Source organism: Meriones unguiculatus, chromosome 5 (genome assembly GCF_030254825.1).
Source record: "Meriones unguiculatus strain TT.TT164.6M chromosome 5, Bangor_MerUng_6.1, whole genome shotgun sequence".
Lineage (NCBI taxonomy): Eukaryota > Metazoa > Chordata > Mammalia > Rodentia > Muridae > Meriones > Meriones unguiculatus.
Window position 1 is genome coordinate 14,258,368 of NC_083353.1, and position 12,230 is coordinate 14,270,597.

Below are 12,230 nucleotides of genomic sequence, written 5' to 3' on the forward strand. Positions count from 1 at the left end.
ACTGATAGCTGTGAGTTCCAGGCCAGCCTGCTCTACAAAGAAAGTTCAGGACAGCCAAGGTTACACAGAGAAACTCTGTCTCGAAAAAACAAAACAAACAAACAAAAGACTGAAACAATTTTGTAACAGTTTCACAATTGCCTAAAATATATTTGGGGAAATTATACTTGGAAGAGTTAAGGGTGAGGCATATTATTTTTCGGTTGTTCTTATACTATTACCAAAAGGAATCTGGCTGTACTGAGAATCAAAGCCAGGACCTTATGACTGCTAGGCAGGCTCTTGACCACTGAGCTATGTTATATATCCCAGCACTTAAAAGGATTGCTCGTGCTTTTTCTAATCTTAATTTTATTTGTTTGAGTAGATAATAGATGCAGATTGTTTGAATCCAAAATAAAATAGGCTCCCTGGGAACACGCTTCCCCACTGTTCTTGTTGCAGCACCTTGTTGTTGTCTAACTGATAGTCAAAGGTGCTAGTTTTCAGAAAAGTTAAAAAAAAATCCAAAATGGGGCTCAGTGGTAGATTGCTTGCCCAGCACTTCAGAGAATGGGGGCAGTAGGGTAATGTGTCAGTTTTTAAAATAGCATTGGCTGTGTAGCTACACTTACTATAATCATGTTTTGTGAGTTGATTAAAGACACTATTGTGTTTGGAGTGATAACACATAAAAGAATCTTATGCAACTTTTCGCATTTACTTATTTATTTGGGGTGTGTGGTGTGTGTGTAGGTGTGGGAGAATGTCACAGAACACAGGTGACAGAGGACAACTTGTACAACTTAGGTCATCAGGTTTGGCAGCAAGCCTTTAGCTGAGCCTTCTTGCTGACCCATATAGTAGCATCTTAGAACTAGTGTCAGTGTGTATACTTGTAATTGTAAAGCTTAAACTATGACTCCAATATGATGTTAATATTAATAGTGAGTCAAAGTTTTGTCACTGGTGACAAAGCTCTTCCTTGTTTTTTTAAGTTTGAGAGTGTAGTTAGGCAAGTGAATAGAAAAAAATTATGGATGTGACATTTTAAACTCACATTCAGACCACCATCGTCTAAATGTATACTATTTAGGTCTAATATACTATTGTATTAGTAGATGGAAACCAGGGGTTGGAGATTGAATGTGCATAAGCTTTCATTTTAGGAACTGATTTGTGTACATTGTAAATACATACTGAAAAGTATGTGTATTTGTATGTAGAAGTGTTATGTGCTAAGTCGGACCTGCCTGTGTCAAGTATAAATTACAGGTAAAAGTAATCAGTTAGGGCCTGGTAGATCCTATAACCAGACTCCATTTGTTGAAGTTGTGCTAAGTATTAGTAAGATACTCTTGAGAGAAGAATGACTTTTGAGCTTTGAATTGAGTGGTGTGGTCTGCTCTTACACGTAGTGTGGAGAGTAGCATGTGAGTGGGTCATAATTAAAAGTTTGGGTGGAGAATTGTGCCATTGTTGAAGCACAGTAAAAGCAGAATAGATGTGCTTACAAGCTGCTTGTATTTTAAGTAGGAAAACAAAAGGTCAGTGTGTTTCCAGTTGGGCTTAGAAGTGGATTTAACTTTGGCTAGCCATTCCTGTCTAGGCTTATGGAGTAAACAATTCTTCATTATTTGGAATGCTAGTCACTTAGAATTGTGTGTTATCCAGTATTTTATGTGTTTCGGATTAGCGTAACAATCTTAAAGTAAATTATTTTCTTTTTTAAAAATTTTATTTTATTTTTATTAATTACAGTTTATTCACTTTATATCCCAGCTGTAGCACCCTCCCCAACCCCTCCCAATCCCACTTCCCTCTTCTCCTATGCCCCTCCCCAAGTCCAATGATAGGGGAGGTTCTCCTTCCCTTCCATCTGACTCTAGTCTATCAGGTCTCATCAGGACTGGCTTCGTTGTCTTCCTCTGTGGACCAGTAAGGCTCTTCTGCCCTCAGGTGGAGGTGATCAAAGAGCCAGCCTATGAGTTCATGTAAGGGACGGTCCCTGTTCCTATTATTGGGGAACCCTTAAAGTGAAATTTTTTGACCTCTGACTAAATAGGCTCCAGTTAAGCAAGGCTGGCTCCTAAGACACAAAAGATGCCATCAGGATGTCTTGTCATCTGTTATTTATGCTTTCCATGATTATTTGAATTTTCAGATACATTTTCCCCACATAAAGTTGAAGATGGCTGATCACACGCAAAAGACAGGAACATGGCCAGCAAAATTTCCCAGTATTACTTTCTTGTTTTGTGTCCTTTCTTCTTAATCAGTAACTGGAGTGGAGTCTGTGGTCCTGGTCACCTTGAGCTCTGTTCATCCTGCCTGGGTCAGGAGACAGGTAGCCAGGAAGAAGAGCTCAGGAAAGGCAAATTGCCCGTATCGTGCATTGATGAAAATGGAAGAGCTGGACTAAGTCAGCTGTGGTGCTCCCTGAGACGTGTTGGTGACCGCCCCATCCTTTACTGCCCGGTGTTAGCCCTGTGTCACATGCATTCATAGCATTCGGGGGACTGAGCTGCTAAAATGACCTTGTCTGTAGGTTTCAGTTCATGCACCTTTAGGGACTTGTTTAACTTACTTTGATGCTTGACTTAGATTAAAACCATTTCTAAGATTATTTTATCTCTTAGGTGTCTTTTTAATTCTGGATAGTAACACAGGTCAGGGGGTATCCCAGAAATACACAGAAATAGCTTGTCTTCTAAGTATCTGTGAATGTGGTATGTAGGTAGGGAGATGAGACTGGAATGAATCTTAACAAAAACAGTGCTTTGTAATTCAAGACCCTCCATATAGACCATGAGCTAATGAATGGTAGAGAAAGGAGTCGTTTAGGACAGGGTTCTTCCTACTTTTCTTTTAATAACACGTGGAAATGTGGCAAGTGGGAAGATGAGATGGAGAACCTCGAGGGGATTAAGAACAAAGGTGCAGAAAAGGGAATGGGTGAAGCAATGGAGAAAAACATTAAAACTAAATTGGAGACATTGTATTAAGCTGTGGACACCAGGGAAAGAGAGAAACAGGAAAGACACATTGAGTTTTTAGGTGACATTTCAGTAAGGATGGGGCAGGGTCGTGGTTGGGGCTGCCCATAGTACTCAGCTTGAGGTTGGATGTGCTGACATGGGCCTGTCTCTGGGTAGTAGTGGTGGAAATGGAAGGAGGGTGTCTGAGAGTGGCCAGGACTTGTTCAGGGATGGCGTCTGGTAGAGTGGGGGAAAGGTTGGAAAAAAAAAAAATCAAAGGTTAATCCAAAGTTTTAAGCAGGACCTGAAATAGATAATTATGGGACCAAGAAAAAAGAAAAAGCTTGAAAGAGTGGGAGGAGAAACCTGAGCTTGATTTTTTTTTTTAATTATGAAATCCAGATCTAAAAGTTTCAGTGGGTTTAATCATTGATTTTTGAGATACTTAGAGAGTAAGTATCTGTATCTTGAAACTGGGGTCTTTAAAAATAGGAAGCATCAAAAAAAAAGAAAAAAAAATAGGAAACATCAAAAAAAAAAAAGAAAAAATAGGAAGCATCTACAAGACATTTAAGCACATGTGCCAGCATGCCTTTACTCTGTAGTTCTTGTCATATGTCGTGTCTCCCACACCCACCCTTGAAAGTCTTGGTCAGTTCTCTGCTCCAAGAACACTGTTGAGTTTGTACCTTGTATTTGAACCTTTAAATACAAACTTCATTAACTTTTCCTGCCTAGTTTTAATACACTAGACTTGGGATCTGATGTTGTGGTCTTTAATAACATCCCTGGCTCAGAATACCTATCTGAATTCACTGCCTTGTTCTAAAAGGTCAGGCAGGGCTTGAACACCAAAATGCTTTCCTTACAGATTTGCTAATCTTGAGTATAACCCTAAAAGTTTTGTTTCCAGTGTAATCTAGAAAAAAAGATGAATGAGTCTGCCCCTTCCTTTGGGTTAGGTCTGGAAACCTACTATTGAACATCTGTAGCCTAGGCCTTCAGGTTGCTCTCAAGAACGCTCTCCTTGCCACATTTAGGTTACCAATGCTATGAAATGGTCACTTGTTATTTTTAACATCAGGCTTAGCTTTTCAAGTTTCTATCAATAGTTTGCAAGAAGGGCCATGTTCACTTCAACAGGTAACTTTTTAGGAGTCAGTTATAAATCCTGATGTCTTTCCTCTGTTTTTGTTCACATCCGAAAGTTCTTAATCTTTTTAGAAACTAGTAAGATGAGGGAACACTGCTGGCCAAGGCTTTGACACTCAAATGTTAGTTGAACCTAAATTTCATCATTTTCCCCCTTGCTTTTGACATTTTTGGGGTTTTGTTTTGGTTTTATTTTAGTTTTAAATACTGAGACTGTAACCTGGGAATTGTGTTACACACCTTTAGCCCCAGCTAAACTCACCCAGGGTGAGTTCAAGGCCACCCTTATTTACATAGTAAGTTCTAGGCCAGCCAAAGCTACATAGTGAGACCCTGTCTCAAAAAAACAAAAACACAAGGTTTCAAAGAAAAAATATTCTAAAAGAGTGGGATACCATAAAAACAACCCCCTCTAGTTTCCTGAATGACACCCAATATTCTTTTGACTTGTTTGAATTCACACTGTAAACGTTCATCCATCCATCCATCCATAGACAGTCTCATGTTCTAGACTAGACTGGAACTTGCTAGGTGGTTTAGAATGACCTTTAACTTAATGACTGTCCTTCACTACCTAACCTCCATTCCAATGCTAGGACCATGAGTGGATGCATCTCCCATCCCATGAACCTAAGACTCTGTGTATGTTAGACAAGTACTCCTTACTTGTGCAGTTTTTAATTTGTTTTGTTCTAATTTTTAGAAACTATTTTTTTCTGAATTCTGGAATGCAAATTTATGTGTGAGTTTTCATTTAGGCGTAGTTAGGTTTATGTTTTCTAAATGTAATTTCTTTCTCTGCATCATAATTTTTTCCTAATTTGTTTTATATTTAATTCTGTCAAGATCTCTGTCCATTTTGTTAAAGTGCAAATAACTTAGAAGAGTTCAAATGTATAAGCTATAGTATGCCTCTAGCATATTCATAAAAATATAAAAATAAGGGTCTGTGATTTCTAGAAAATCTACAGTTTATTTTCACCAAAATATTTTTGTCTTAGGCGGTAGATTTTAGACTTTTTGAAAGTCTGAGTCATAATTTTCTCGGGTATTAGCAGTATGTTTTTTGCCGCTCAGGTTTTGTGTTCTCTGTCTCATATGACTCCTGGGCGCCTGTGCTCTGTGGGACAGTAACGCCTTTATCGACCTAACTGGAACTGTGTTAGCTGGTGAGCAAATGTTCAGCCTCCTGCATTTGGATGCCGCTCACTGCGCCGTGCTTCTAGAGCGCTTTATTTTGTTAGCAGTGCGTGCTCTGTGCGGTTTTGCTAGCCTCACCCCACTGCATAGGAAAATAAACCTCAGACAAACTTGAGAGTTCAAACACTGGGGAGGAATTTAGTTGTCAATTTTATTATCTTTGACTTGATTGAACTTAGGTGGGTTAAAATGTGAGCGAATATTACCACAGTTGGCCACATGGGTTTCTTAGCTTGTGATGAGTAATGAGAAATACAGAACAAGTAAATGCTAGAAAATACTAAAAATGCATTGGTAGTTTATCAAAACCAGGCTATAACTAGAAATTTTATAGTTAGCTTTCTGAGGTATCTTTTTAAGATATATACTATTTTCAGATATTAGGTTGTACTTTTTAAAAGAAATTTTAATTCCGTGCATGTGTGTGTGTACGTGTGTGTGTTGAGGTAAGGACAACTTTATGGAGTCATTTCTTTCCCACCTTTATGTGAATTCCAGGGATCAAAATCATCAGGCTTGGCAACAAGCACTTTACAAACTGAGCTATTTCACCAACCTGGGATGTACTTCGATAAACAGAAACTGAGATGAGTGACTCTCTTTAACACAACTTGGGATATTTTTATTTTAGAAATGAAGACACTAACTCAAAAGTGACATTCCCACTGCGTGATGGTAGCAGGTGTTTTGAGAGAGGAGGACTTGCTGTGCACACATAGGCTAATAGTTCTAGGAGATAGAGGGAGGAAAGAAGGGGTGTGCACGCATGCATGTGAAGATTCTGTGGGTTTTCTTGGTGATTTCACTGGGAAAGGGAGACTCTACTATTATTTTTGGGCTTATGTTGGCATTTGGAAAATGTGGGCCACAGTGCTGTTATGTAGGAGACAGTGAACAAGAGGCCAGGGGATCTGCAGACTGCTGTTTGTGAACCTGCTGGCAGGTTAGAGTATGTTGGTAATACCACACAGAGTTTCTCATGCTGGACTTGAAATTGAGATTTATGTAGCGTTTATTATTTTTGTATTCATTCTTTAAAGGACTATTGAGCATAGAGGTGTTATGATGCACACTTTATAATCCTAGTTCTTGGAGATAGAATCGGGAGGAATGTGAATTTGGGGCCAGTATGGGCTATAAAACAAGACCCTGTCTCAAAAAGCAAAACAAAAAAACTGCTTCCACGACCAACAAAACAAGTTATTGAATGCCAGTTAAATAAATACCAGTCATCATGGTTAAATGTTAGAGATTAGATACCATGCTTTCTATCTTCAGTTAACTTCAAGAGAATGGTAGATGGGTGTTTACAACAAAGTGTACAGCCTTGATTAGGAAGCACAGGATAATGATGAAACAGACATTTTTCTAACAGTTTCTGTGAAACTAGCGGACATAAATCCTGAAATGGAAGGCCACAGCTAGACTTGGACTCTTAGCTAGGCATCACAAAAATGATGTCAGCTCAGTTAGGTCTAGTTTAGTTGGTGAATGTCTGGTTTCTGAGGAGACACTGACTTAAATTTCTGAAAATAAACCTAAAATCTATTTCTGAAATAAAAGGTGCTAGCCAGGTGAGGTAGCAGGACTTGGGAAATTGAGGCAGAAGGGTCACTGAGTTCTTGTGAGGCCAGCCTGTTCTGCAGTGACATCTTTTCTAAAAACTACTACTGCAATGACAGTGACAATAATAATACAAATATTACTTATTTTTAAAGGTGCTATTCTGTTACATTCAAGGGGCTTTAAGAACCTCCTCCATCTCCGTACTGGAGATTCTATATGCTAGATAAGTGCCCAATCACTGAGCTACATCCCTGCAAAAATGATTTTTAACTCACCCATTTTGTGTGTGATGGTTGTTTGCTTGGTTTAATGTACTAATTGATGCTCATGCTTATTCATTTAAGTCATGGTATACATGACCTTATAATGCACTTGTCACTGTAGATGCTAGCAGTGCCTCCTTAGGTGCCGCTGCATGCATGTGGGGCCCAGGGAATCCATCGTATTGCAAGGCAGTGAACATAGTACTTCACCCAGGGTGACAAGTGACCAACATAGACAAGTATTATGGTGAAAATACTGTCTTAATATTCCCTTTTATATCTAGGAAGTAAATCTAACTAAATTTCTTTCACAGGAAGGTTCTAGAAGTAGCTCGTGTTTCCATGGAAAGATCAAAAGAACATTAAGACTCCCATTAGATCCTAGAAGTTTGATCTTGTCTCAGCCAGTCTGGTCATTTTAGTGATTTTCAGGCCTGCTTGTATCTTTGGCTGCTTTCCACTGAATCCATTTGAAAGTGCATTAGTGGAACCTCTCTGAACAGGGCTTTCCTTCAGGTTACCCCATAATACTTTCTTGAGCTTCCAGATAGTCAGGCATTGTTGGATTGCAGGAATGTGTTCTGAGAAATGTAAAGGAGTTTCATTGTGGTGTGCACAGTGTCATGTACTTATAGATGGCCCAGCCCCTTGTGTATCATCACCTAGGTGGCTCGTTGCTATTGAACCATCTTCATGTGTGCATGATGTCTCAGGCTGAGCTTGGAGCTCAGTGATTCAGTTACACTGTCTGGCCAGCAACCACCAGGGATCAATCCTTCAGTCACTGCCTCCGCACTGGGGCCACACACCTGTGATCCCAGCACTTTAGGAGGCAGAGCCAGGCGGGTCTCTGTGAGTTCGAGGATAGCCTGGTCTACAGAATGAGTCCAGGATAGCCAAGGCTACACAGAGAGAAATGCTGTCTCGAAAAACAAACAAACAAAAAACAACACAACGAAAGAGTCATTTGTATACCATAGTTGTACCAACTTGTCTCTAGTTCTGACTCTGACCTTGACCTCTAGGTCTGCATACCAGCTGTCTGCATGTGTGTGCATTGGACAGCAGCTACAGCTTAACGACTACCAGCTTAGCTTCTGTCTCTCCTGGCACTCAGACGTGTTCATTTTTGTTTCATCTTACTTGTAGGAAATACCATCTTTGTACCTGGCTCAGTTTAAAAGCTTGGAGACAGCTGAGGCGTTCCCTTCATTCTAACCAGTCAGAAAGTACCAGATCAAGCCATTGCCAGCTGTCAATTGGGTTGTTGCCATAGCTTCCCAGCTTACTGTCCTGAGTCTGTTCTTGCACTCTTCTTATCAATCAGAGTGGTCATATTAAAATGTTTACCTTCTCTGCTTAAAACATGGCAGTGGCTCATTCCTTCTGTTACTCGTGGTAAAAATCAGTCTTTACAGCACAAAGAGAACCTACAAAAAGCAGGAGCCCATGTCTCTTGGACCTGTTTCTTGCTATTTCCCTAGCCAGAAGTCACCATTAGACACACTAGCCTGTTCACTCCTCTGTCAGTATTCTAGGTATGTGTATTCTGTGTGAGGCTGCCTAGGTTGGCCCAAAGTCATGAACTCCTTAGCCTACCTATGTGCTAAGGTTGTAGGCATTATCTACCATGCAGCTGCAATGGGGCTTTTGTTGTTGCCTATTGGAATGCTTCTTCTCCTCCAAAGGTAGCCAGTTATTTCATTTACTCAAATCTGCCATGTCCGTTTATTGTGATTTTTGTTTTTGTGGTTGATTTATCCCACACACCTCTCTCTTATCCAAGCCCCCCAAGCAGTGATCTTTTGTCATACTGTCTCATTTGCTTTATTATGTCATTGTGTCTTGCACCAGAAGGTAAGTTGTAGGGCAAGGAGTTTTGATTGTCATTTTCACTGCTTTCTTACTGTCCCATAGTGGATTCTCTTAGACATGAATATTGATACTAGTTGGTATAGTTCACAGTCTGTGGTACTCATATTGGGGAAATAGTTTGTTTCGTAGTAAAAGTTTAATTTTATTTTTTTAAAATAAATTCAGTTATTTCTTAGTGTTGAAAAATGACAACTATGACTCTGACCATTGACTTCAAAAAAGTTACTGATTTTTCTTGTCTTTGTGGAGTTTGCTTTAGTGAGACTAATATTTCTTTTTTTTTTTTTTTATAGGTCAAGATGCTGAATTATCAGGGACACTTTCACTTGTTTTGACACAGTGCTGCAAAAGAATAAAGGACACTGTCCAGAAGTTGGCCTCTGACCACAAAGACATCCATAGCAGTGTTTCTCGAGTTGGAAAAGCCATTGATAAGGTATGGAATTGAAGAAATTGTTTTTGTTTTTAAAGTTCATTTTAGTTACTTGTTATGTTTGTGTGTATGTATATGTATGCAAATAGAGGTCAGAAGACAACTTGAGAGTCTGTTTTCATTTTCTACTATGTGGGTCCCTGGCTTCAAACTCAGGTCATCAAGATTGGCAGAAAGTACTTTTATCTGATGACCCGCTCACTAGCCACAGACGAACTGTTTTGTGTTTCTAACATTCTTTACCAGAATTTTGATACCCTTTGCTCTTTCAACTTAGTTTATGCCATTCCTTTCTTCTTTGCTTCTGATAACTTCTGCAGGTCGTGTATACTTTGTTATCCTTGTTGAAAGTACCCTATTGCTGTTGTTTGAGAAACAGAAATAAAAATAAACCCATAAAATTCTTTCTTTTATAGCTTTACTGTTCCATTTGCTTATAGGGCTAGAGTCCTGATGAATAAAGTTGCAGAAGAATTGAAAGCCACTGTGTGGGAGTTTGTTTATAGGAGTAAGCTTTGCTGCTTCCTACATGAGTCCCTGGGTATGACCCTGTCGCTGTTGTGGGATGATTAGAATAACACGCTTGTATCTGTCCCTCCCACCTCACCCTAACTCTTGTCTTTCTGTAGGCAGGTTAGTTGCTGCTGCTGCTTCTTTTTTTTTTTTTTTTGTGTGTGTGTGTGTGTTCTCTTCTATTCAAGATTTGGTGGCTAAGGAGCCAGGTGAGCTACTTTTGTTTGGTGATTCTTTTTTTCTTGTGACATTTCTTGAATAAAGCCATCCTTGTCAACATCCTTCGTTGACTCATAAGCAGTTTTCGTTTTTAGCACTTGAAGCTGTTTTACCCATGGTCTTCACAGTCGAGAGGAACTGCCCAAGGTTTCTGGTGTCTCTGACTGCTCCACCTGTTAGGGAGAGTGTGACTGGCCATGGCCATTTCTGTTTATATGTTGTAAACTTTTGAAAGAGGAGGCAGAATTTTTGTGGAGATCTCCTTATAACAAACATACCTACCGAACATGCCGGAGTCACTTAACCTCTGTGTAGTGATGGCAGCATAACATAGAGTCTTCTGTAATCTGGAGAGTGTGTCCAAGAAACCATAAGCAATCCCACTGTCAGAAATGACCTGTTAGAGGTGCTGCTGAGATGTCTCCGAGGTTAAGAGCACTGGCTGCTCTTCCAGAGGTTTCAGAGTTCAGTTCTCAGCAACCATATGGTGACTCACCACCATCTGTAAAAGGATCTGATCTCCTTTTCTGGCATGTAGGTGTACATGCAGACAGCACTCATCCATTTAAAAACATAAATAAATACATAAATAAAATACATATAAAAAAAGATTACCCTGTAGAGTAAAAGAATTAAAAGGCTAGGCTTAGTAGTGCCTAAATCAGGACAGCTTCTAAAGAAAGATATTTGCTGGTAGGTGTGGTATACAGGGTTGCAAGTGGCAGGAACTCTGGGGAGTGTGTGACTTGGAAAGGTTTAGCAGCCCGTCGGGTCTTGGATTAGTGTTGGCAGTCACCAGCACAGGCTGGGCATGCTCTGAAAAACCTTTGAAGCTTAAAGCCTGTTTGGTAACTTGATGTGGGTGAACATAGCTGTGGTAGAAGGCTTGTCATCACATCAGGGTTGTGGCTCTGGAAGTTGTCAGCTGGTAGCCAAAGTGGTTGTTTTGGTGTGTGTGGAGTGGTGGGTTTTTGAGAGACAGCCTTAGGTCACCTATGGGTGAGGACCCATTGGGTTTGCTTAAGAGGCTTCAGGTCTTTATGGACAAGAGCATACATGTGTTTCTGACAGCTCAGACGGGGTCCTGGAAGTTCCTGAGGGTGTCTGCTGGGTCACTGCACCTGCTATTCCCTTTAGCTAGTACCGGGCAGGCATCATATGAGCAGTAGACCCGAGTGTCATGAAAGTGAGAAGAGCTAATGTCCAAGATGGCCAGTCTTAGCTGGGACAAGAACCCAGTGCTTGGATTCAGTGGGGATGGTCTCAGCAGTGACCTCAGGTTTGTATGTGTGCCACCATGGCAGGATACTGTGTTTCCAGCTAACTACCTTCTTTCTGTTGTCTTACCATAATTATTGTCAGAATTCTCTTTTGCTCTTAGGCCCTTTTCCTGCATGTGACTTGCTGTGTGAGGCTTCCTCCAGATGAAGTAGGTTTTTACAAACATCCTTAAGGGTTGTCAAATACTTTGACGAGTCTGAGCAAAGTAGTAAGATGTACTTGGTGCTAAAAATAGAGTATCTGTTTGAGAATGGTTGACTATTTATAGTTAATAATTTATATTATGACTTGGGTTAGGATAGGATAGTTGAAACATGCTTCTTATCAAGATTTTTTTTTCATGTACTTGGAAGTTATAAGGACTTCAAGTGACTACAATGCTGAAAGAAAAAGGATCGTTAATTTATTTAATGAAATTTGTTTATGTTTTTAGGAAAGTAGTTTAGGTTCTAGTTACAAAGATTCTTTTCGTCCAGCATAGGAAGCTACAGCAGTTCCTGACTGCTCTAACTACTTGCTGTAGCTCTGAGCCATGGAAAAAGGCTTAGGTGGTAGGGCTCAATTTTCAGTCATCCTTCAGCACATACTCCCTGTATTTTTGGCATCCACTGTGTTGCCTGGAGAGGAAGTTGTTTTCCGAGTGGATGTTCCTAGATATTGTGAAGAGGCTTTATGCATATATGAAGAATCTGTCTAAGCTGTTATTACATAAGACTCCGCTGGCTTGTTAAGTCCTACACACTTAACTTGAAGTTTGCAAATGTATGCAGG

The 12,230-nt window shown here is 40.0% G+C and overlaps 1 protein-coding gene across 2 annotated transcripts in view; it reads left to right on the plus strand.

Moving 5' to 3' along the window:
- Rmnd5a (required for meiotic nuclear division 5 homolog A) overlaps nucleotides 1–12,230 on the plus strand; it is a 57,143-nt gene that overhangs the window by 4,700 nt on the left and 40,213 nt on the right. For both annotated transcript variants that reach the window (XM_021658970.2, XM_060383551.1), the window contains exon 2: nucleotides 9,307–9,449. In XM_021658970.2, the coding sequence (XP_021514645.1) occupies nucleotides 9,307–9,449 (143 nt within the window). The remainder of the gene's footprint in view (nucleotides 1–9,306; nucleotides 9,450–12,230) is intronic.